The sequence below is a fragment of the Haliaeetus albicilla genome, chromosome 7 (assembly GCF_947461875.1).
Source record: "Haliaeetus albicilla chromosome 7, bHalAlb1.1, whole genome shotgun sequence".
NCBI classification, from domain to species: domain Eukaryota; kingdom Metazoa; phylum Chordata; class Aves; order Accipitriformes; family Accipitridae; genus Haliaeetus; species Haliaeetus albicilla.
This window is the reverse complement of record NC_091489.1, coordinates 46,034,663-46,060,204: the sequence shown is the minus strand read 5'-3', so window position 1 is coordinate 46,060,204 and position 25,542 is coordinate 46,034,663. Positions and strand designations below refer to the sequence as shown.

The window sequence follows — 25,542 nt, the reverse complement described above, 5'->3', positions numbered from 1 at the left end:
CACCATGCACTGTTCAGAGAGGAACAGCCTCTGCCCTGCAAGACATCGGGGGAAAAAAGAAATAACTGAGGATGGCTGCAGTCAGAGTAGTATTACAGTAAGACAAAAAAGAACGTAGCACTAAGGTCTCAGTTTTCCAAAAGACTCCCACCTTGGGAGCCCTGAAGCTGTTCGCACAGCTGTAACGTGCCATGAAAGATTTACAGAAGACCGAAGGAGCAGCTTTCCTTCCTTGCCACGAGGAGCCTGCAGTTTGCACCCTGGCATGTGGCATCATCCCCTGGCAGGCAGATCTGCAGCACCGTAACCACTGGGGTTACCTCCAGCAGCCAGCACTGCAGGCTGGTGCCATGCAGGGATGGGATCACACCACAGGTGACAGGCACTATAGGTAAATGAGAGTCCTTGACCTGCGAGATGACAAAATACAGCCACGCAGAAGGACCGTCGCCTTCCGCTAAAGTAATTCCAAGTCTCATCTCTGGAAGGTGAGGTTGGTTGAGATACAGACACAAAAATCCTACAGCTGACTATGGAAGTGGCAACCCGCAGATATAACCCGCGGGCAACTGAGACTCAGATCTCAAACAGCAGCAGAGCCCTGAGCTGCCTGCTGGAGCCAGCATCACTGTGCTTCTAAGATACCAACTTATTTTGAAATCAATACCAAGATTTATCGATCCAGGAAGGAAACACTGACTGACGAGAGAGCCTAGTCGATAGCAGTCCCAATGGGTAGTGAGTTTTAATGGAGACAAGAAAAAATTCCTATCTGAATTTTGTTCTGGGGCAAAACTCCACACATGCTGATTATCACAGCCCAGGAGCAAGCCAAGGACTCCTCGCTATTATGCTGATATTCACACTGACCATCTCAGATGCCAAGGTCTGGGACAGCACATCACAGCTGAGTGAATGAAAAGAGAAACCCTACTGGCTGTTAACACTGATTTGTCTGGCAGAGGACAAGCTGCTAATACAGACTACCTTGAAAATCATAGCAAGAAATTCAACCTGAACAGTGAAGGCCAGATTCAGGCATACAACTCAGTGATAGCAGGAGTTCAAGCATTTAAAATGTCTTTTGAAACCACAGCAAAATCATGCCGTCCCATCCCTCTTGGAAATGGACTCCACTGAATATCAAGGCCCTGAAAAGTAAGACAAAAAATGAAAACCAAGACAGCTCTGCTTGTCTGAGGCTGGGAGCGCCGGCTGCAGCAATTTCCCTTCATTTGTCAGCAAAATCTCATTGGCTGTATAAAAATACAAAAAGGGGTTTAAGTTACCAGGAGGGCATCCTCAATATTGGGATAGGGGCTGAGGAGAGATTCAACACCACATTTCTAAAGTTGAGAAGCCAATGCCTTAACTCCAGTACTTTGGAAGCAGCAAAATCCCACCTTCAACCACACTCTCTGCTTCTGGGAGGCAGCAAGGATTTCCAAGGTGCTGCAGACCCACACAAATCACCGAAGCCTGCTGGGACCAAACTGCAGAAGTGCCATCCTGTAGCTCTGGGGAGCAAAGAACCTCTTCTGCACCCTGCAGTACAACAGGTCTGACCTACGTTTACAGGTTTCTAGGAAGTCATCGCCTAAACTCTCCCTTTATTCCCTTGTCAATACCCGCAAAACAGCTTTAGAAGAACAAACAGCTCTTTCTGGCAGTTTGAAAAGACTCAGGCAGTCCGATACTGCCTTGGGATATCTCACACCAAGGTAATCCCAAGGCAGTGAAGAGCTGCAGACAGAAGTGGGAAGAGAGGTTTGCAGAGCAGGGGTTTCCCTCGTAGTGATGACTGGCATATAGGCTAAAGGCTGCCAGCACCCAGGGAAGCAACTGGCACAATATGACAGCCCTGCAGGAAGATAATTGGGCAGACAGTGCTGTGCAGATGAACTAAAGTGTTTACTGGCTTTAATATTTAATTGTGCAAAATGAAGAGAAAGAAACCGGGGAATCGGAGCTGCAGAGAGAGATGCACGTGCGTGGCGGGTGCTCTGACGCCTCCGTGCCAAGCCGAGCACCTAAATGAGCCAAAGCACCAACCTCAAGAGCACCGGCTTGGATGCGTCCATCACGTTGACCGCTGCCAGGCTCCCTTCTGCTCCTCCCTGGCAGAGGAAGAAGCGCTCTCCCCTCTGGTTTGGGAGAGCACAGCATGGAGGGAGGCACTGCAGGCAGAGCAGGCAAAGGGAAAGGCACCACGTGCAGCAGTCGTGAAGGCACGTATGTGAAATCCAGCTCCATGGGACCTGAGCTGCCTCAAGCATCCCATAGGCTCATTTATAAAAGTACTGGCATCCACGTCCCAGCATAGAAACACTCATAAGCGTGAGCCACCTGAGAAGGGCTCCTTTCCCCTCTGCATCACCCAAAAAGTTTGGCTTGTAAAGAAGGTAGAGCACTGCTCATGTGCAGGATGGCTTTTCTCATTCACAAAGAGATAGGTGCCTTGCACTGACACCTCTTTGTTCAAAGGCTTGGACGGAAGGATACGTACAAATGGGTCCCCTCCGCCCTAAAAATCCCAGCGGTTGACCCATTGGTCCTGTTGACTCTGCTTAAAGTCATTCGCCTGTTCCCAATAAAGGGCTTTCCACTGCTATGTGTCTTTGGAGGCAGTCTGGGAGAGCACAATCGCTGTCAAGACACACTCAAACCTTTCTATTCCTTTTCCAAAAGGATACCCAATCAGCTCCAAATAAGTCACTGAAAAGCCCTACATCCCACCAAGGGAAAAGCCTGAACTATTGTGTGACTAAAGCTGCTGTTTGTATTATATCTCTGCATATGGCCAAACCCGGCACGGAAATTAAAGGGAAGGCTAGCTCCATAAATATTGCAGTGTGAACAACACTAGAGGTCTTTGCTGGATTATCACCGCTAAAAGGCACTGCAAAGCATCCGACTACACAAATGAAAGATGTTAATAGAGCAGTCCCAGTGGAAAGGAAGGCTGTATATTACATGGAGCTGCTTTCACATCCTGCAAAATGCGCAGATTTAAATAACATTCCCCTTTCACACAGAATAAATCTCAGCATTTGCCACAAAGAAACAGAGCGCATGCCTACGTCAGCCTACTCCAGTGGGCAGATGGCTTATAGAAGACATGGGTGACGGATTGAAGACCTGACGTTTGCGTCCCTCATTTGATGGTACCAAATAGCTCCACTAGATGCAGCTGGGCTGTGGCATGCCTTCATATGTAATCTTCCTACCCGCAGTACTCTTTAAATACAAAAAAAAAAGGGATAAGACAGATTTTTCTCTCCAACCTTTTAATTAAGCCATTAGTCTCTTCCCCCTTAACCCAGGAATGAGAAGCCTGTCTTCACAGGAGCAAATGATTTCCCTAGAGTAATGAAGACGCATTATCATACAGAAAAAATCATTAGTTGCTATGTCCAGGACAATGCAATTGCTCAATTACTCCACTAAAACAGATAGCACCCCTCCCAGCACCCCAGGCGCAAACTTGGAAGAGACGCAGCCAAACCTACGTGCCCAGAGAAACATCGCTTGTTCAGGACAAGACTTGGACCTGTACAGAGGTCCTACTTGCATTATTTTCCAAGCAAGCCTTTGCTCACTTCACCTTTCAGACACCGGAGCAGCAGGCTGTAGATCCCAGGAGGATTTTCTCCAAGTGCTTTACAGTAGCAACAAAGAGCCTGGGGAGTTTCTCATCACATTGAGAAGGTCTCAAGTTTCCTAGTAAAGATTCATCAGGAAGCCAAATGCTAGAGTGCCTCTAGGACTAGGAGGCACTTAATAATGTTTTGAGGGAATTGACGATGAAACATGATCAACAGCAGGGAGTGGATTCGGTGACCCAGCATGTCACTGAATCGCACCATCAAGGAGCCCTCTCTTGATGAGAAAAGACCCCGCAAGTCTCAGGTCCAATGCCAGGGATGACCCAGCTGGATTTGTTGCCATGCATGCAGCAGGGACTGTCAGCTTAGTTTTGGTTCCCCCTCTCCCCCCGCCGCCAAAAGCTCTAGGCTAGCTGCAAAATACTATTCACCCACAACTTATCTAATCAGGATGATCCAACTCACAATTTCCCCTCTTCATCGCCCCCAGGATGATTAAGAATAAGATTTAGTCATCTAACTAGGGTCCCATTATTCCTTCAAATATATAATTTCAGTACTTCTCTCACCTACCGAGATACCCATTAGATAAAATGACTCATTAGCTCTTCCCCCTGCATCTTTGGCATAATGCTTCCAACATACAGATGTGGGTCAACTGATGCTATTCATGAATTCCCATCAAACCCATTCAATTGTTCGGACTGAAAGAGGGAGGAGCGGGTGTCAAAAGTGAAAGTGTTTTATTTAGACATTTTCCCCTCTACATGAAACGTTTAGACTTTTTTTTTCCCCCCAAGACATCTCTGAAGTTAATTTACTTTAAAAAAGGTTTTTTAAGTCTGAACAAAGAACATATCATATCAGATGAAATGTTTTATTTGACCTGAAACAAATATTTTCACTCTTGTTTTCGGTTAACCCAATATCGCATTTCTTCTGCAGTTTTTCAGTTCAGACAGACAAGGGGAAAAAGAAAGAAAAAAAAAATCAATTTCAGAGCTCCATACACAGCCCATTCTATAACAGTTGTCAAAAAGACTGTAGCTTATGTTAATATTAAAATACTGCTTCAGCAATTTATGAACATTATCTGGAAAGCTAAGGCAGAGATGAAGCAAGTTACCCAAGACAATCATTTTGACATTAGTATCTTTCTATTGTTCAACTAATCTTAAATAGCTATAGGTTTACACTGAAAAAATGAAGGAAAGCTTGATGGTTTACACAGGTTCGAGATGATTCCCAGAAGTGTTTCCACCCTTTGGTGGGCAAGGCACACGTCTGTGCTAAAGGTGCTGCCTAGGTAACTTTAACATGGCATTTTTCAAACCAGGGCTACCACGAGTAGGTGTCTAAGGCAGCAAAACCACTCCTACTAATGCTTTAGGAAAAGCAGGCATAATATTACCTCCCAACCAGGGTGCGAAGCTGTGGCTGGTAAGTATTGCCGCGGTCTCATAAGGTACCATTGTAACCACCGAGAGCAATATTCAGAGAAGTCGGTGGCACGCAGAGCTTTGGAAATAGTTTGAATAGTTTGTATTGGTTTAGGATGGCTCAGACATCAGGGCTTCAGCCTACTCCTGGACCCACAGTATTCAGCTGTCCCAGAGCGATGCTCCTTACAACTTCCTACAAATCACTCCAGAAGATATCCCACAGGTTTTTAACACCCATATCCTAGAGAAGTCATGCAAAAAAAAAATGGGTTCCTGGACTTGATTACTGCATGCCTCAATTCTTTACATGAAGAATGAGATACTTGACTACTTTGGAGGTGTAAGGCTGGTGACCTCCAAGACTACAAGACAACCTGATGTGGCTGCCAGGGGGGTTTGTATACACACACAATTGGAGTTGAGTTTCGGGGCAATCAGCAGCTTGCAGCTACACAAGGTACATTCCCCATCGCGGCACCAATGCAGCGAGCGGGTATCACAGCTTAGTTTCAGGCGCTGGTGCCACATACGGCAGTTGCTTTAGTTAAATGCAAACTAGCAATCTCTGCCTTCACATATGACAATTGCCATGCGATTTCTGTCTCATTAAGCTCTGAAATGTAAAACAAATGGGATTTATGTGGCTGCTGTTTGGCATTCGCTTGCACGGTGTCAAGTCTTGCCTTTAACAGCTCTTCGGTCTCATCACTGTCTTAAGATCATTTGTTTGGCTTCTGAGCCAACACAATACCTGATGGTTTCCCATCCCAGGCTGAAATACAACATGGGGAAGAGACAGACATGGGGTAGCTCTAGCAGTCAAACCCTCCTATTCCCCCCCCCAGGTTGTGATACCAACCAGCATTGATCTCTGCTGCAGACTTCTGTGCCTCAGTTCCCCTCATCTGCCACTGCCAGGTTCACGCAGCTTATTCAATTCCCAGCCCTCAGCCCATCAATCCAACATATTCATATACAGCAAGTTGCACTGTACATGGAATAACAAGCTCTGATAAGCACTTAGTTATAAGGCTAGGATGAGAGAAGCTACGGGCAGCATTTGGGAGGTATTTTGGAGAACATGGACTGTCAGTAAAATGCTATCCCACACACAAACCAGAAAAAAACTAAAGCCTAGTTACAGAACATTTGATTCTAGCAATCATTCACTGAGGTACACAGAGTAGTCCTAGTACAGCACACTGTAAACTCATTATTTGAGGGTAAATTTAACAAGTGCCACTGGTATACAGGCTGACCAATGCTCAAGACATGAACATTCATGACCACAGGTCTCCAGAGCCACGACTCTGATCCTTTCCTTCTGCTTACAAAGGCCAACCACCCACTGATGCTCCACAGACTGGCAGCACCAGCAAGGCTGCTCTAGACCCAAAACATCTACAGCAACGCAACCAGCCACCAAGTGTCCTGGAGCTAAGTCAAGGGGATTCACGTAAACCACAAGATTTGGGATTATTACCTATAAAAGGTGTCAGAGAGCACCAGCATCCCCTTCCAACAGCAATCCAGCAGCCTAGCATTAATGCTGAATCTTGCCAAAAGCAACTCAGTTTTGGGTACCCAACTTTGGCCATCCTAAAAGGCATAACATTTACTCAAAGCATCGGGCAAATGCCTGGCATTAACGGTGGCTTGAAACACCGTGAATTATGCGCCCAGAGGCAGAAGCATCGCGAAGCTCCGGCAGCTGTTGGATCCTCCAGCCTAGCACGACTGCCCAAGGATGCTCAAGGAGCCAGAAGCAGGACAACGATTCAACTTCAGCTCCCCATGGCCCACCCCACTGCCCCTGCCACAAGGCCACCACCTCACCCCACGAAATATCGTTGCCTCGGGCACAAAACATCTTGCAAGCAGTACAGCGAGCGCACAAGAAATTGTAATGCCAGTGGCACAAAGCAGCGAGGAAGGAGAAGTATTATGGAGAGCCTGCAAAACGGGGGAGAAACACAACAAAAAATGAGGTTTCTATGGGAAGCACAAAGCCGGACATTGTTCAGCAAAGCCCCACTCCACAAGCCGAGGCAGAGAACCTCGTACAAAAGCAAGAGCTCCCACTGATGCCATTGTCGAGCTCGTAGAGCAGAGATTTCTCTGGAAGAAAAGCAGACCCCGTGACAATTACTTATCACCACGCAAACATCTTCCTTCTCGTCTTTTGTTGGTGCAACACAGACCACATGTGTCTCCAGCCAGGGAAAGAAAAGCTACCAGCAGGATCAAGGAAGGCTGAGATTAATCTGGTTTTGCATAGATAAAAAAAACCCCAAGCAATCAGTTTTAAAATTAATATTAAAGTTGTAAGTCACCTTTGACTATATTAAAATATAAACTGGAGCATACAATAAGCCCCAAATAAGCCCCACTGGCAGTCAGAACAGCTCCCTTATCAACCTCTAACATCCTCTGTAAAATAATAACTGGAAGCCAGACTGCTCTGAGAGAAACTCGCTCTCCCGGGGCAGTGTGATGTGACCCAATTCCTGCTGCCATTTCAGAAGCCCTTGCTTGGCCATTTTTCAGCACGCCAGCAACAAACTCGAAGTCATCTGGGGAGGGAGAGCTGGCATGGAAAGACTGAGCATTAAGCTATACACCGGGTATATCTGCTGTAGATATGGGGCAGGGAGTGAGAATGCAAAGGGACACGGTACTGCAATTCAATGAAGCACCTGGGCTTTGGTGTCTTTTTTTCCTCCCCAGTAATGGCGTGGAGTTTTGGGAACCGGCTTCCCCTTCTCTGACATTTCTCAACCTTTCCAAACTTCCTTCGCTATTGCTGACTTTGAAAGAGGCTGAAAGGCTCCCGTCGAGGGAAAACAGCATGGGTGGACCACAGCAGCACCAAAGGAAGCTGGCCTCAGCAGCACTACACGCTGCGGCAGAGCGGGATTGATGGGCATCACAGCCAAAGCCCATATGCAACATCCAAGGTCAGCTGCTCAAAGACGCCAGAAATAACACCCCCATGATGAAGGGAAGGGTCATGGTCTGATGAGGAACGCAGGTAGCCGTGGACAGCAGGTACCCACGCTCACCCTGAGCACTACGGCAAAGTCAAGGAGAGAACAGGGGCACGCTCTGATTATTAACAGACCACTGCATTCAGCACCAAGCGGCTCATGCTGGCTATAACCACCTCTAACACAGTAGCATTTCCACTTCACCATGTGGCAAGTCCATACCCAGACCCACTTAGCACCAGTATAACCTTAAAGAGGCATCTCTAGTTAGTTAAGTTGGGCTGAAACTATCCTTTGATCTCCACAGATAGTTGCCTCCACAAGAGTTCAGAAGAGCCAAGAGCTGCCGGAGCAGAGATCACCAGCTTCAACCGCTTACGCACAGGGGGCAAGCGGGTCTCGGGGGGAAAAGCAAGGATCCCCGTGCTGCCAGAAAGCGCCGTCACCAACAGAGCTGCACGAGTTGCTTTCCAGCAGACTGCTGCCTGCTTGAGAGGGCTCCAAATAAATAAATAAAGCCACCGCCTCATTAGCATGCAAATCTATTCAAGCCCCCATTTCAATTTGAATTCTATGCATACGATCAGAGTGCAAAATGCAAATTATACAAATGCACCCATACGAAGAAACAAGCAGGAACTCTGCACAAAGGGATTAGGGCCAGGCTGCTTCCCTCCGAAGATTACAGTGTTGGGGGGGGGCTTTTGTCACGGACCATCCTTTAGTGGTCACCAGTCATGCAGCACTGAGCTTTGCCTACAAACTACTTCTAAAAGCACTGTGACTCTGGCTTCAGCTGCTGGAGCAATGACTTGAGACGGGTTGCAGGGGACAGGAGAAGGGTGGACAAACCGAGGCCAAGAGGCAAGAGGTGCTATAGCCTCAGCACTCCTGGCCAAGGGTCTCCCCAAGGGATCAGCACCCATTCAGATTGGCCCGAGGGGACCAGACATTCCTGCAGCAGCCCCCAAAGGGCAGCATTGGCCAGCATCTCTCCAGCACTGGCCACTTCACCTACCAAGCCAGGGCTGCAGGCCAGGGCAGCCAGTTCAGGGCAGCAAGGTGGGTCTCGAGCAGCAGAGACCATCGGGAAGAGGGTCACCACCACTGTCCAGCCCCATCATCTTAGTGACAAGGGAGGTGATGCTTCCCCAGTCTTAAAAGGCTTAACCTCTCCTTCCCACAGAGCTTTGGCTGGGAAAGGTCTGCAAGGTATGGGAGAAAAAACAGGAAGCCCAGCTTGGAAGGTCCTTTGCAGGCCAAGGTCAGATGAAGAGAATCCCAATGCACCCGATTTTAGCAAAGTAAGGCTCTGAGCTCTGCTCTAACACGAGCCCCACAGCCTTTCACCAGGCTTCCTGGCCCACCAGTCCCATGGCACGGGAGATCCTGCTCCTAGTTGGACACAAAGCTTGGGCACAGCAGATGGGAGGCTGCGTGCGTTCACTTCTCCCTCCCACGTGCGCAAAATTCTCAACCCACCATTTATCATATTACATTTTCATTTTAAAGCAAATATCTGTTTTCAATTAGTACTTACCGTGAGGGGCATGCATCACTGAGAACACTTATTTCTCTTCCTTTCATTATTAGATTAGAAGTCGCTCAAGTTTAACTACATTTAACAGCAGCAGAGACATAACTGTTCTGCAGACACTAATCCACTTCCCACCTCCACCCTCAAAATGGCCCCAATCCAGCTAACGCAAGCCTCGGCACTGAGTCTCCAAATTAAGGTGCTGGCGCGCAAACCTGCTGCAGCCCTGGCCAACCTCTCACAGCTTGCCCATCAATTCCCTGCACATCCCGCCTCCAGGCTGTTGAAAAATCCCACTGCTTTACCTTCGTGTCACACAAATCTGACCCCCTCGCAATTTCATCTATGTACCAAGGACACTCGCGTGGAATTCCCCAAGGTTACAGAAAGTGAATAAAACCCAGAGCAGAGACTTGCCGAAAACCTTACAAATGAAACCAAAAGCACGGGGGATCAACCATGTCTGCTGCTCCACCTGCTTGTTCATTCCCATCGGATGACAGGTAAGCACATCACTTGACTAGCCAATATTTTTCCCAAGTCTTCCAAATGTGTCCCAGCCTCCTCATCTTCATCCCGATCAGGAAAGCCCTTCCTCCCAGAGAGATCATGAGATCATCCCCCAAGCACATCCAGGCGCTGCCTGCTCAGCCCTCAGCTAGAGCACTCGTAAGCATAATAGTACTATTATACTTTGCTCATTATGCCTTATTTTTATTACATGGCCTCATTAAGTTAAGAAGCCTCTCTAATTTAACTGCATCTCTTGGTCTCCGCACGGGGGCTCCAGCTGCGTTTGTCGTCAATCACTTTATTAAAAACACAGGACAAAAATTACTATCATACCCATTACTGCCTATCAATCTCTTCAATTGCCTCTTAGGTCCTTTCTTTACCTGCTCAATGCACCAGGACCAGATGAATATCATTGGCACCTTTATAATCTTTCCATATTTTCCAATAATTATGAGCTGATTTTAAGGGTGCTTTCAGAGAAGAGCAAGTAAGGCACATGCTGGCACACAATGTCCTCATGGTGTACGGCAGAATGGGCAATAAAAGCATGCAACCAGACCAAGAGAAATAAACTGTGTGTTAGCCAATAAAATGTTAATTGTATTGAACCTACCACAAGATGCTTTATGGACACAGAGATCAGGTTAACATAGGTTTAGAATTAAATATACTCCGACAAATCGGCACGCTGCGAGAGCCATCATGGTGAGTTCATTGGCCAGGCCAAAGGCAAGAAGAGACCTGCACCTCATTTCCAAACCCTAGAGAAGGGTGACTGGCAATCGATAGTCAAATAGTTTCTACAACAGCTTCCCAGCATCCCTTCACCCACCAGGACAGTGGTACTCGCCATCCTTTGTGCACAAAAACCCCCTTCCTGAACTCAATGTTAAAATTGCAAGTATCAAAATATGGTATTTTGGCAAGTCCACTTCAAAGTTTCCAATCCATAACTCTTGGATGTTTCCTGCGCCACAACAAGTTTCAAAAGTTCAACTTTTCTTCCTGATTTTGAACAAGGTGCTTCCACTCGACAGCAACTCTGATCTGCTCCAGTCAGCAGCAACTTGCACAGGTTAAGAGCACTACACAGATTTCTGTGTATGCTTGGGAGAAAACCAAACCATGGAGAGAAACCTACCTGTTGCAGAAACAAAAAAAATCAGTGTGCTGGATGAAAAGTTTACTACAACCATCACTGTAAAGATGTCGTCAAGGGAAATCAGCCATTTGGCAATTGCATATTGTCCTTTTCTCTTTCTTGAGAAGAGACGTTTCACTCTTCCCCCCACCTCTCCTCCTGCCTCTCCCTACTCACTCCCAGGAAAAACCTAGTTTGCCTGGTCAGCACTTCCCCCTTCTGGTTTGCATCCATCACAGAAAGGGTAAAAAAAGGCAAATTTGGGAGATCACAGGTAGCACACAAGAAGCTGCATAGAGATCCTGAACAAGTGCAGCAGGTATCACCTTGATGCAGTCAGCACCTCCCAGAGAAGAAGGGGAGGAAGGTGAGAGGTGTCAGCTCTTGAAAAGAAAACGCAACCTTAGGAGGAGGTTAGCATCTGAAGCGTGGCAATCTGCATGCCCTGGCAGTTGCCTTTCTAGCCAGCCCATTTGATGGAAGAGAGCTTTGAAGATTTCAAAGGGCGACGTGTTTCCTAGTTTATCGCAAATGTCTATCTTAAACCAATATTATCATTTTAAGCATGACCGGAGCAAGAGAAATCTTCAGAAACTGTTCCTGCCGCAGGAGATAGACACTCGTGCAAGAGGCAAAGAAAAAAAAAATATCCCTCAGACAACACTATGCAAGACCCCAACTCACATCCAGCCCAACAGCAGTGCTGCCGCTATCACTGTAGATCTGTCAGGAGGCGGCGTTTACATACACTGTTTTGGGCTTGACAGCAAAAGGCACTTCTGCTCTCCCACGAAGTTTCCCCCTCTGCCCTTTCCGAATTGTACATCTCCGCATCATTGACACCGAGCCCCTACGCTGCAACCCAAGTGAAGGGGAATGAACTTTTTCCAAGGGGTGGCAGGCAACAGGGACAGTCATCATCTTTTAAAAAGCCTCCTATATTCACTGTCAGGAGCAAACACACCCCAGACGGTGGGGGAAGAACAGCCATGGGGGACAATCCCCACCCCAATGACCAAACTATGAACACAAAGCCTGCATACTAACCAAGTAAAAGCACTCAGTAAATCTTCCACCTCACCAAAGCAAGAGCAGATCACAATATGCAGCATGTGGTGCTGGATCAGGACAACTTCAGGCATGCAGAGACTGAGCTGGACTGCAGAGGTTAAGCTGCATCTGAGAACTGGGTTTAGGCACATAAAGGCTGAGGGACAGCAGGGCTGGAGATGTTCCCCTTGGTCTCTGGTGGGGAAGCTCGTAAGTAAGGGAAAACCAGCAGTATTGTCTCCCAAGTATAGAAAGAAGGTGCCTGTCTTGAGGTTACCTGGCAATATTATAAGTGCAAATAAAGGAAATCACAAGAAATCTACTAGTAAGTCAAGCTTCAGCTTAGACAGAAGGTGTTGATTTACAGCCACTCAAAGCTTCGATGTCTTAAACCTTTTCATTCTCCGGACAAGATGAGGAATATGCACAGACAGTGTCAGACTCTGTGATCGGGAGGACAAAACACCGCAAACAGCTGTGCCTAACTTTAGCATCTGTTGGTTCTGTTTCTTCAGCACTTGCGGGTACAGGGGGGGTGGCCCTGTCACTCCCAGCTTCTTAAAGACACAGCCAGAAGGAAAAGAGAGAAGTGTTAAATCACACTCCGGGGATCAGCTCGTGGGAGAGAGTAAGAAACAACCCAGGAAGGCACCACTGACCAGCAACAGTATCCATTCCCTGCTCCTGCAGGTTACCCCATGCCCCGCAAGGGGTTCATCACCTCCATGCACAGCACTGCCAAACTCATCTACGTTTATCACTGGGGGGGGATGGACGACAAGAAGCAGTGGGTCAGACACAGCCCCACATTCCCCTCCTACACCCTCGCCCTTTCTGCTTTTTGAGCAAGCCCATGGCATTTGCACCGCTGCTATGTGCTCCCTGGCAGGGTCACCTCGAGATCTGCCCCATCGCCTGGAGATGCATCCAACCACGCAACGGGGTGATGACCGCTGCTCCTCAGGAGAAGGTGTGGGAACTTCAGAAGGCTCCCAATTCTTCTCCCCACCCCAACCCTCAAGCCACCGCTCCGCAGCACAGGAGGGGGAACGATCTCGGCTGCCGAACCCCAAACCTTGGTGCTCTCAGCATCCCCGCAGAGCTGGAACCGAGCAGGTCGCCTTCAGCCTCTCCGACGGAGCCCGACACTGGCAGGTCGGAGCGGGCAGCTCGGCTCCATGCAAGCGCTGCTGCTGCCACCGCCAGGCTGAACCGAAAAAGCGAGGCTAAAAACTGCATTAGCTCTGCCAGATGACCCACTTCGAAATTCAAAATACTCGGGTATTCCTTCCCCCGTGGACTCCCGGTGCTCCCTTCCTCTAGCCTGAATTATTGAGACACCCCACATGTCCGCAAGCTGTTTCTTCAGCACTGTAAATGCGCAGCCTAACGAGGCGAGAGCCACAGTTAGACTCCGCTCTGCGAACGAGCTGCAAAAACCTGCCAGGCCTGCTAGGACACGACTGGGATGCTCTGCTCAAGTCACCTGGAACAGCAATGGACAGTCATTAAAATACACACTCTGCGGGGTAACAAGTCCACACAGACCAGAGACAGGCATTAGAGGAGCTAATAAGGCTCATCTGACTGCTAATGATTTTGTCTACAGTTTTGTGCAGCTGGGAACAAGTGGCTACAGTCAGCTACTTGCCAGCTGGGGAGAAAGAAGCAGTTTTGCATCACTAGGAATGGAAACGCATCCAGCTCAGCCCCCCACCACGCTCCCAGATTTTCTCTCCTTGCTGGCAGACCTTGCCATGGACCGACCAAGACAGCATCCAGTGACATCTCAGGGTGACTGGTGAAGATGCAAGCGAGGGATGGTCAAGAACAGGGTTTTCCTGAAGACACAGCTTGAGGAAAGGATTCAAGCCTCTGCTGACAACTGAGCAACACCTCGATGTGCTGGCTGGATTCAGATCCCTTTACAGAAGCCAGATGCCCTTGTCTGTTTGGCAGAAAGAAACTCATTCACACAGCTGAAGGCAGAGCAGCCAAAGGTGACCATCTCCATCCACCTTCACATGCGTAAGCCTTGCCAGCATGCACCAGCGTCACTCTTTCATGGTGGCCCGCATCTCCATGGCTTTGGGAAGCCTCGAGCTGTAGGCAAGCTCAAAGCTCACACAGTTCTCAAAGCACAAAATGTTCCTCACCACAAAGGAGGTGACGGCCAAGCCTCACCCCTTGGCCTCACCAACTGCAGCCAAGCAACTCTCAGTTTGCACTGGAAAAGGCAGAGGCAGATCCATCCGAGCACTGGTGGCCTGGACGGATCTGCAGAAGGGTGCTCGCCCTGAGCCAGCAACTCCACCTGCTCAAGCCAACATTGGTCGAATCAAGTTTTCATCTTTGGGCTGCCAGCCAGTGCCAGAGAAAGAGCAGACCTGTTAGCCTGGAAGGAAGATCCGTGTATCCCTTTGCACCCTGTACCATCACCTACTCCCTGCTGTAAGTTGCTTCTGCACCCCGTCTCCACATCCCCTTAGGATCCAGGTACCTCCAACCAAAGTGGCTCCTTCCATCCCACACTCTCCATGGAGACTTGCAAAATCCCTCCTGTTGTTACTGCCATGCCGGCCATTATGCAAGTTCAGCTGTCTTAACTCTATGCTGAGCATACAAGTGGGGCTGACATTTATTTAATCCTCATAGTAATGTTGACTGTGTACTTACTGAAACACCTCATGCTTATGGAAGACATTTGTTTCCAAGCAGCTTATGCTAAATTGCAGCGATATAAAGGAAACACTTATCCAATATTGACATTTACTGACTGGCAGCATACAGCTTGAATACTCATTTGTGCTAGTGGAGGGGGCGGGGTGGAAACCTGAGAAGGATTCAGGCCCTTAATTTCTGATCTTTCAATGAGTTAGGCAATATTTAGTTAACGAGTGAATACCTGCCCAAAACGCAAGGTGGGACTCCAAACCTGATGGCTTCTCCGACTCACACCCTGCTTGGAGGAAAATAAAGTGATATTGGACCCACAGCACAAAGCTTTGATCCTTCATCCAAGAGGAAGTTTGAGACAGTTCATCCCTTCTACTATCGGTGCGTATTTCATCCGTAATTAGCAAGGCTCCTCTAGCCTGCAGCACGCATCCTGCTGGGCCGCAGGCTTCTGAAGAAAAAACCATCATCGAACATTTTCTGTATTTCCCCTCCCACAAAGACAGGGCTGCTCACCCAAAAGGCTCCTGAAATTTTCAGCCTTTAGGTGCTGCAGCATGCAACCAGACCCACACACATCCAGGCAGGGTGTACCTGACAAGGCTTTGCCACATGCCATGTAGAAAATGGCAACAACAGACCCAAGAACATAAATTCACTAGCACTTAAGAGGTGAATTAGCCACCATCTGACCACACACATATCAAACCAGCGCTGCAATTCCACCAAACACAAAGTAATTGGAAACAAAAGAAAGCATCTATTATCCTAGTTGAAAGTCTGACCTGCTTGCATCAATGGTTAATGAGCAGCAGTTATGGCAAAGCCCTCAAAAAACAATTACAACCTGCTCCACCCTGAGAGCCCAAAATGCAACAGACCAAAAGCTTGCGTTGCAAGCGGGGGCGTTGCATGAACACATTAAGACAAGATCTCATCCCGAAGTTAGCATCTGAATTTAACAATGCAAGTGTTCCACCTCCTACTTACATAGCATGTGACATTAAAAGAGGCAGGACGCCCAGAGACCATCGCTAAGAGGTACACACACTAAAGCACATTTAGATTTTTAAACTGTTTAAAGCAACTCAGTAAGAGGAAGAGCCACAAAAGAGCCAAGTGACCTACAGCTCCTTCTGCTCCACTTTGGAGTCTGCTGCTGCCACCAGGGAAAGGCAAACACTTGAGCATGGGTCTTGCCAAGCGAGGCAATGAATAAACAGTCTCAACTATACTCAAAAGGGATATTGAACCAGGACATCTGTTAGGCCACAGTTTACAAGACCAGAACCCAGCATTTGCTCTGCCCTACCACAATGCACAGTTGGGAAATGAATATTTTCCTCTTCCCCCTTCGAGTAGTTTGGAGTGTAGACGTGCCCTGAGGTACAGTGAAGTACAGGAACAGAAACCCCAAAGTTTTGAGTAGCATCAGGATCCCGCTATTCAACCCTTGTCCGGAAAGGGTAGCATGGGTTTTAAACTTCATTTCTTCCCAGCCAAGAGAAAAGAAATCCCGCACGTTTCCTGGCACGTTTGAAATTAATACTGCAGGCGATGGATTCACACACACCCTACAAGAGCTGGGACAATTGCCAGCCCCGAAGGCAGGGCAGCCCGCCTTAAAAACTCACAGCTCCACCAACTGCCTTAAATCTCAGCAAATAAGAGACTGATTTACAACCAATTTGTTTCACTACCTATTGATTTATAAAATAAGCTTGTACACGGTCACCATGGCTCTCTCTCTTTGGCCAGAGGTAGCTCCCCACGAAGTCAAAGGAAAGACTTGTCTTGCTCCTGAACCGAAGCTAAATTAGGGCCTTCATCAATTGCTGGTCTTTAAAATAAATAAAAGAAAAAAAAAAAAAAGGCAAGCTGTTTAATCCTACTGGAAGGGTCCAGGAAGTAATGTTAAGCCAATTCTCCAGCAGCATTTTCAGAAAGTCCCCTCCACCCAGCGCTGAGGAGCTGAAAGCTGGGAGCAACCACACAAACTTGCAAAACCGATCATTAAATCGGAGGTTTGAAGGGAGGCACACTCTCCATCACAGACTGCTTGTAGGAAAACAGTTTATTCAAAGACCTTGATCCTCAGCCAATTCGCAACCTAAGGGGCACATCGGCCTCTCCCCTTTATTTACGGCTACAAAAGGAAGAAGAGCATCGAGCCTTTTTATTCCAACATATGCAGTCCAACTACAGAGAGACTAGGAGCCGGTGGCACACAGCGCTGGTAACCCGTCAGGGATTTCTGTGCACGTTTCTACTCCAGTTGGTGTCCCCTAAAACAACAGGAAAGCGCAGAAGTAATCGACATCTGCCTGAGATGTGCTGTGCATAAACTGCCCAGGGACCTCTGCCTAACCTTGGAAGGGGGGAGGCCGGTAGGGATGCAGCGTTAGCATCAGGGCAGGTGTTTCTCCTCGCTTTCCTCCCTCTGGCAACGGGCACCCGAACAAAACCGCAGCCCCCCCCACCCCCCTTGTTCTCTTCAAATAACTGAAGCCTTGCAAGAAAGCCAATCTGAGCAAAGTCATCTGTGGTCCTCACACAAATCTCGCTACAGGAGGTATAGCCTGAAGATGGGAAAGCATGCAAAAATCCAAGTTGCGTTAAAACAGATGTCGGAGGCAGCAATCCTGCACTCTTCCTCCAGGATAGCACAGACTGGACAACACCAGCTCTAACTCAAGGCTTACTTTGATTTCCCTTCCATGCGGCCCAGCTGAGAACTCCTGTGCCCCTGCCAAACCCGCACCTTTCCACCAGCAGCACCTCCCACCTTCACAAAGCACCTTTCCAAAAATCACTGTCTTCTACTCCACCATTTTCAGCTGCAACTTCTCGTGCCGCTAGCACTCTTCCTTGGCTTAATTTTTAAAGCCCGTTAGCACTTGCTCATTTTGCAGCACCGTATGCCCTCCTTGCGCTTCCCAAAGAGCTCCCCAGTGCTGATATTCACCTGATGGGTTTAGGAAACACTTCTCTCGCAACGCTACCCCGCTCTCCGCACGGCAGGAGGAATTAAATTTTAAAAGGGATCACAACCACACACTTCCAGGCTTCTCATTAGCAGGCTCATGGTTGCCAGACGCAGCAACCCACAAGTGCACCTTGCACCCAGTGGGCTGCAGAGAGGAGCAAAGTCACCAGCCCTTGTACACACACCTCCCAGCACCCTGTAAGCTTGCATTTTTGCTCCCTGTCACCCACCCGAGAAGCCAAGATCCTCACTCTCTGGTCCTAACCAGTGGTGGTGGGTGGAATTGGCCTGGTTTCTCTCATAAGCATAATTTCAGCCTTCCCCACCTGGGGGCTGATGAAAAGCCACTGGGAAGTTGAGCCATTGCTGCTAATAACAGGCCCCTCTGATGGAAGATTGCAAAGCATTTGCTTCCAGGGAGGAACCAAGTGAACTGTGAAGGAGAAAAACATACCCTGCAACACCCGGAGAACTTGGTATTCATCACCCTGAGGGAAAGCAAACATGCCTTTGGAAAGAGAGACCCAGACAGGCAGAAATCTTCCCATCCAAGGTAAATTTCAGATCCTGCCAAATTCATCTAGGTTGTTACAGTACAGGCCAGTAAGAGGAGGAGGCGGCTGCAAGTACATCTTCAGTGGTACTCCTTCCCACAGCCCCCACTTCGCCCAGCTGAGGCTCTTTCCCCAGTTGCTTCCAGCCTCACCCAGTTTGGGGCAGAGGAGGGAGGGGTAAGCTATTCACCAGGCAGAGGCAAAGGCAGCTAGTTTCATGGCGGCATCAATGTCTCCCCACCAAGGGGCACCGCCTATCTAGTCTCCACAGGAGGCAAATTGTCCTGTGACTTTATCTCCCCTTCCACCAAAGCTGTGGTCCAGGGAAGGGGGTGGGGGAGTGGGCAGCGAGCAATTCCAGGGGGAAAACAGCCCTGTATAGGAAACGCTGACCTATCGACTTTCAGAAAGAGAAAACGCAGGCTTTTTCAGACCATTTGCAAGGGTGAACGCCGGAGGATGCTCAAGGGAAGGCAATTTGTTCTTCCTAGATCACCTCAAGAGAAGCACAGAAGTCAGCTGCAGAAGAGATTCTCCTCCGAGGCTGAGCCATGCCTGCGTGCACCCAGGTGCAGCGCGGCCCCAGACAGGGAGCAGCAACAAGCACCTTCCTCCTGCAAGCTCAGCTGGGTGCCCAAGTTTCAGCCTGCACATTTTGCAGAAACAGCAGGATGCCAGCATGCCACAAGGAGGCACAGGACCCATGAAGTACAAACCCAAGGGCATAGGTGCACAGATTCGGTGATGGAAAATGCCTTTTCGGTGAGGCTTACACAAAGGGAGTTTTGTTTGTTTGTTGTTTTTTTTTTTTAAACTAGTATCCCAGCCACAGATCCCAAGCAAGGTTTTCAGCAGAGGTGATCCTCCCATCCCTGCTGCCCTTGGCTCAGGGGAATTTCAGTCCTGCCTGCCTTATTATGGCAAATCCCTACAAGCCACTTTGGTGCCGCAGGCAAGCAAACGCAGCTCTGCCTGCTCCTTGCCCACCAAAAGGAGTCACTGAAACTCCTGACGGGCACGAGTGATTTTAGTTGTTCCTCCAAGTGAGTTTTGGCCCACCAGCTCCCTCCAGTGAGGCACGACTGCCCTCTGGGCGCACACTGAACATCTCACGCCCATGGCCCACCAGCCTTTAGGAGCACCTTTGCCCAAGGAAAGCAAATGCCGCCGCGTCTGGACCCACCAGAACCACTGCAGCAGCTGCTCGAGGAGCGGCAAACACAACATATGCTAGAAAATAAGCTTCAGTTCCTACATCCAAGGCCATTCCTCCCCCGAAGTACCATGCAGTTTAAGGAATCCTTTACGTGAAATCCCGTTAGGGACCCTTTGCATGGTTTCACCCCAAAGGGGAAAGCCACGATGCTGCCGACAGCCCCTTTCTCCTATACCGTGAGCATTAACTCTATAGAAACGCTTTCGGTTCATGTGACTGGAGAAAACAGCCGAAAACGCTCTGCAAGACACTCTCTCTCTGCCTCGTAACCTGGCATGAATAAGCAAGGTACCAGATGCACGCTCCTGACTGTACAGACAGGGGAGACAAATCAGCCGAGCTCAGGCTACACGCAGCAGAGCCGAGGAGTCACGGCAGCTTTCGAACACAACCACTATTAAAAAGTGCATCAGCCCTTGTTAAAAGTAATGGCTGCAAGAGGGGGGGGGAAACCCCAACAAAACAAACGCCCACTGGATCCCAGACACAAACTTACTCGGCTCTGCTAGCAAACTGCCATTTGACCTGTAGGGAGTCGAGAGATTCGTGGGAGCGGGGAAGAGACAGGAGAAGGCCAGGATCAGCTTCCAAATTGCCGACATCCCCGGACCCGCTGCTGCCCTGCTGTACCAGGGAGAGTTCAAATTTGTTCAGCCAGAAATCTACACAGAAGACACAGTGGGCTTCTTTTGTGCAGAAGCAAAGGCGAATGCAAACACAGCTTTCTCCCCGAAGGAATATTAGTACAAGCAGAGAGAGGGAAAGAGAAAAGGGGAAGGGAGGGCAGCGTGGGAGCCCGACATCACATCCGAGCCCAGGAAAAGAAGAGGTAGGGACAACCAGAAGCGCAGCCACCTCTCCTGCTTGGGGAATAGGGGGAAACGCGGCGTATGGTGGGGGATGTTCAGCAATAATGTCTGGCTGAGCAAAAAACCAGCTGCCCGTTGAGAAGCACTACTCTCTCCAAAAGTTTTATCCTTCATTTAATCAACAGATGGACTAGCTGCGTGGGTTTGGGTTGGTTTTTTTTTTTCCCCTTTTTTTTTTTTTTTTAAAGCAACCCCAAGCCCTACCCTCACAAAAGCTGGCTTCGGGACCACGGTGGCGTGACACAGATGGTATTTAACACCGGCGTTGCGAGGGGATGAGCAGCAGATAGGCGAAGCTTGGGTCTGGCTGTAGCTCAGCGTCCTCCACAGGTGACAGATAGTCCAGGGACCATGCACACGGCAGCACATCAAATACAGCTTCCCCAAAACGCCCCCCCCCGCCCCCCAAATCCCTCTTTATTTTTTTTTATTGGCAGGGAAAGGGGGGGGGGGGGCAAGCAGGTAGCAAAGTTGCAAGGCAAATTCCTCCGGATTCCCACACTCCTGCCCCGGCTCCCGGGGAGGTGGGATCCGGCTGTGCCCCCCCCCACCAAACCACCGCAGTGGTTCCCCACCTCCCATCGGCTGGCTGCATTCAAAGCAACTCTTTTGCCCCCCCCCCCCCCCCCCAGGAGCAAATCGCTCCCTAACCCCGGCTCTGCAACCGCAGGCTCCTCTCCCCGGGCTGGAGCCAAGCCTGTGCCACCGACCGAAGAAGCTTCTTTTCCCTCCCCACCGAAATTAAGCATCCATCGCCTCCCCGCTACCGGCGAAAGGACCGGGCGGGCGACGGGGGGGGGGGGGGGGGCTGTTGCTGAGCAAAGCCGTGTTTACACACAAACACAGTCTAATTAACGGAGCTGGAGCAGAAAGAACTCATTTACATGCTAAAGATTTTCCCCCTTTTTTTTTTTTTGTTAAGAAAAAAAAGGCAAGCTGCCTCGCCAGAGATGCATGAAAAACTCTGCAATCCTCCCTCTCTCCCCCCCCCACCTTTCCCCCCCCCGCCTTGTGCAAGAAGCAAAAAGCACACCCACGCCGGGGGGACACCCCCCCCAAACCACCACCACCACCCCCAAACCACCCCCCCCCCCGTTCCTCCCGTCCGCCTCACTCGGCAACTAAGTGCGGGGCGCCGGGGGTCCCTTACCGTGGCTGAGGAGGAAGCACCCGAGGAGGAGGAGGAGGAGGTCTGCCTGGAAAGCGCTCATTCCTCAGGGTGGGCTCGGCGCTGGGGGGTTTGGGGAGGAGGAGGAGGAGGAGGGGGGGGGGAGCTCCGTTGCCGCTGCCGGCGGGGGGCTTCAGGCCGCCGCCGCCCGCCGGCTCCGCTCGCCCGGCTCCATCACCGCCTTCCCCCCCCCCCCCAGCTCCTCCCCCGGCAGCGCTGCCTTGACTGGCGGAGCGAGCCTCGCCGGCGCAGCCTGGCTTTTTGTGGAGGGGGGGGTTGGAGTAAAGTGATGGTTAAAGGGGGAGTAACTTACGCGCAGGCGGGGGGATGGCTCAGCCTTGCCCACACCGGGATGGGATGCACTGGGGGGGGGGGGGGGAGCAGCCTCACCCCGGGGTGCTGTCTGGGGGGGGGGCCAAAATGTAACCCCCCCCCGGGGATAAGTTAACATCCTCACAGGCGCCACGCAGGTCCTGAGGGGGGGGGGCGTCCAGTGCACCCCAGTTGCAGCCTGACACCGCCCCTAAGGGGGGGGGGCAGCGGCTCCTTCTCCCCCCCCCAAAAAAAAATACTCTCGGAGCCGGGAGGGGGAAAGCAACAAAAAAAATCCCCCCCTCCTCTAAAAAAACCCTGAAATAAAGTTTGGGGAGGGGGGAGGGGGGGTGATGAGGGAGTCGGCCCCTGCGCGAGGGCTTCCCGCCCAGCGGCGCCGCGAGAAGGGGCCTTTTCTTCATTTACCGGTTTTTTGAGCTTTTGGGGTTGCTTTTTTTTCTGATTTCCTTTTTTTTTTTTTTTTTTGCCCAGCGAGAGTCTGGGGGGACAGAGCAGAGGGGCCCCAAAATAACGACCAGAAAAAAAAAAAATTTAAAATAAAAGCGTTTCTTACCGCCACAGCTTTGCGCAGCCACCGAGGCCGCAGACTCCCTCGCCTCCGAGTCCGAAGGGGGCATGTGGGGGGGGACAGCTGATCGCAATTAGAAAGTAATTACGGCTCTGGCCTCTAATTACTTACTGCTGCGCTGAAAGGTGAACTTCAAAGGGGGCTGCCACAGCAATCCGTGCTGCGCTGGGAGCTTCTTGCCTTGGTGGGGGCTTGGCTGTGGGGCTACCTGCCTTGGTTTAGCTAAACGGGGGGGGGCGTAATTCCTAACAAGTTAAACCGATGCTAGGTGGGTTAAACCTGGCTTAGGAGCGGCGGTGGACTGAGATTTATCGCTTGAAACGCCGTGCCTGGCGCAGGCATGCTTTTTTGCTCTCTGCAGAGGGGTAGGCACCCTGGAAATGAAGAGGTTTTTTTATTTTTTTTTTATTTATTTTTAGCTTGCATCCCTTAGGAAATAAAGCTTATTTGATTTTATCCACGCATGCTGGTTTTCCCATCCCTGCCTGCTTGCGTACCTGTCAACCGATTGGCGCAAGAAAAGTGCAAAAGTGGGGACATTTGCTTGTAATTATCATATCCCTGCTTTTTCTGCCAGGGCTAAAAGGGATGGTGGCACTCCTGGACTGTATTTTGCCTCTGCCACCAGCTTGCCCCGGGCAAGTCACTTCAGCTCCAAGCCTTGGAGGGATTTTGGCAGTGGCTACGGCCACAAAGAGATTTCTGTGGCTGCCCTGCAAGGCAGGGCTGGGGAGAGGTTACAGGTGGTGTATTTCTTCTGGCAGTAGTGCTGATTTAAATGCATATTGAATAAAATGCTCAATGCCTGATTTCAGTGGGAATTAGATTTCTAAATAATTCGGAGACTTTCCCTGTTGTGTTTTAGTTTATTCTGCAAAATGTTGTTTGCTTGCAGACTAGGGGTACTAATGTATATTAAGGCTGCTACACAAGTAAGACTTCTCTGTGAAGCTTCAAAACACTATTAACATTTTCATGGCAGTTTCTTCTTTTCTTTCTTTTTTTTTTTCCCCCACAAAGAATATTATTTCTTGCCTGCATTAAAACCAGCAGAGTTTTTGAACTTCCAGGAAAAGAGAATGTTCTTCATTTTTTTTCTCCTTCCCAGTGAAAACATTTCAGCTGGAAAATTCTCATCATTGTAACACTGACCTTTGCAAAGGGCTTTAAATCCTTGAATGAAAGTAGCATGTAAGTGCGAAGTTTTATTAACTGATTACCTCTGCGGTTTTGACTACATTGGTAGTCAAATTTGATTTAGAGGACTAGGCAGTTGTACTATGCATGTAAAAAAAATCAGGTTTCTGACATAATTTCAGCTTGCTGGTACTGAAAGAGGGCTGCAGCTCTGAGCGTGGTCCTCCAAGACTATTTTTCCTTTACCTGCACGATCGCGTTATTACAGGAGACAAAATCAAGTGCAAACTGATTATTAAATGCTCTTCTCGGGTATCTCATTTAAATCTGCCGTGCTTTGTGGAAGGAAATGAATCATTCCAATTAAAAAGCTGATAAAATCACGGTGCTGGGTGAAATGGCCTTTGGGGAAGAATATTAAGCTGATGTGAAGCAGACCCACCCTTGTCTGTGGGAGAGGTTGGTGTTTGCAGGTGGGAACCCCACGTTGGGTCCCTTTGCATCACCCCGCTTCCAGACCTTGACTTTGGTGGGACCACAACTGCGTCTCCCCGTGTAATTTGGGGTTTGCACGCCTGCCCCGTGCAATATCTACTAGGAAAGAGCAATGCTAGAAGCTGGGAAGACCAGATGATAAACCTCTCACTTGCTTCTGAAAGTCAAGGGGGATAAACCAGGCATCTTTCTCTTCCCCCCCCCCCTTTTTTTTTCCCTTTTTTTTTTTTGGTATTCCACATTGACAAGTGCAATAGATATGAAACATCACAACAATGAAAGCAAATACTTTCCGTGTGCCTTTGACTCTCTTACTTCCAGGCTATTTACCGAGAAGTGCAAGAAACAAAATGTTCTGAAATGCTGCAGCAAAATGGGGGGGAAAAAAAGAGAATAATATAAAACATGTAAGCAACTTGATAAAAATGAAGCAATATTGACAGAAAATGGAGTTTTAAACAGCAGGACAACAGCAACTCAGATGGATTTCATTCTTGTGTGTTACAAAGCTAAGGCAAGCACCTGGAAGAGAGAGAGAGAGAGGAAAATAATCACACGTTTCTCTGGTTTATAAAATCTTTTCCTTGTCATTTAAAAATACGTATGACAAGTGAAAGCTGTACAGAGTCCTGCTGTAAAAACACGGAGCTGGGACTCAGAGGCTTTCCCTGCTCTTGCTACAGAGCTTTCCCCATGGCCTTAGGGAAATTCATCCCACGGTGCCTCAGTTTCCCCCTTTGCAAAGCACTGCTCGTCTTTCTTGCCTGTTTGCAAGACAAACGCTTCAAAGCATGAGCTGTCTCCTGGTTGGAAAGCAAAATTATTCGGATGGTGGGATGGAGGAGGGAGCAGTTGTTCCTCCAAATAATAGGAGCGACGCACAGCCCTTGTCGTGCACTGAGGGACCTCGCTTCTGCTTTGGGGCCGAGAGGTCTTGTGGAGATGCCAAGGGGCATCCTTGGAGATGGTGGGATGCAACAAAGCTGGTTGAGGTGCCTCGGAGATTTTGGGGAGACTTTGGGGACTCTCTTTTTCCCACCAGCAAGCCGGCCAGGGGCATGGGGCAGGAGGCTGATCTCTTCCAGGTGGTCACCACCTTCCTGGGATGCTTCTTGCAAGAAAACACAAGGAGACCTTTTCATTTGGCAACAGGTAGGCATGGCCGCCGCTGCTTTCCCATGCGAAAGTGAAGGCAGCTGCCTTCAAAAAGCTATGCCTGCCCCTCCACCCAGGACACGAAGGGGATTTGCAGCGTTCCAGCT

The 25,542-nt window shown here is 49.3% G+C and overlaps 1 protein-coding gene across 3 annotated transcripts in view; it reads right to left on the bottom strand.

The window, feature by feature from the left end:
- Positions 1-21,854, bottom strand: part of KIRREL3 (kirre like nephrin family adhesion molecule 3) — a 339,679-nt gene extending 317,825 nt beyond the window's left edge. For 2 of the 3 annotated variants that reach the window (XM_069788214.1, XM_069788215.1), the window contains exon 1: positions 21,730-21,854. In XM_069788214.1, the coding sequence (XP_069644315.1) occupies positions 21,730-21,790 (61 nt within the window). In that variant the 5' untranslated portion in view covers positions 21,791-21,854. The remainder of the gene's footprint in view (positions 1-21,729) is intronic. The other variant, XM_069788216.1, reaches the window with a different exon arrangement.
- Positions 21,855-25,542: the final 3,688 nt, after the last annotated feature.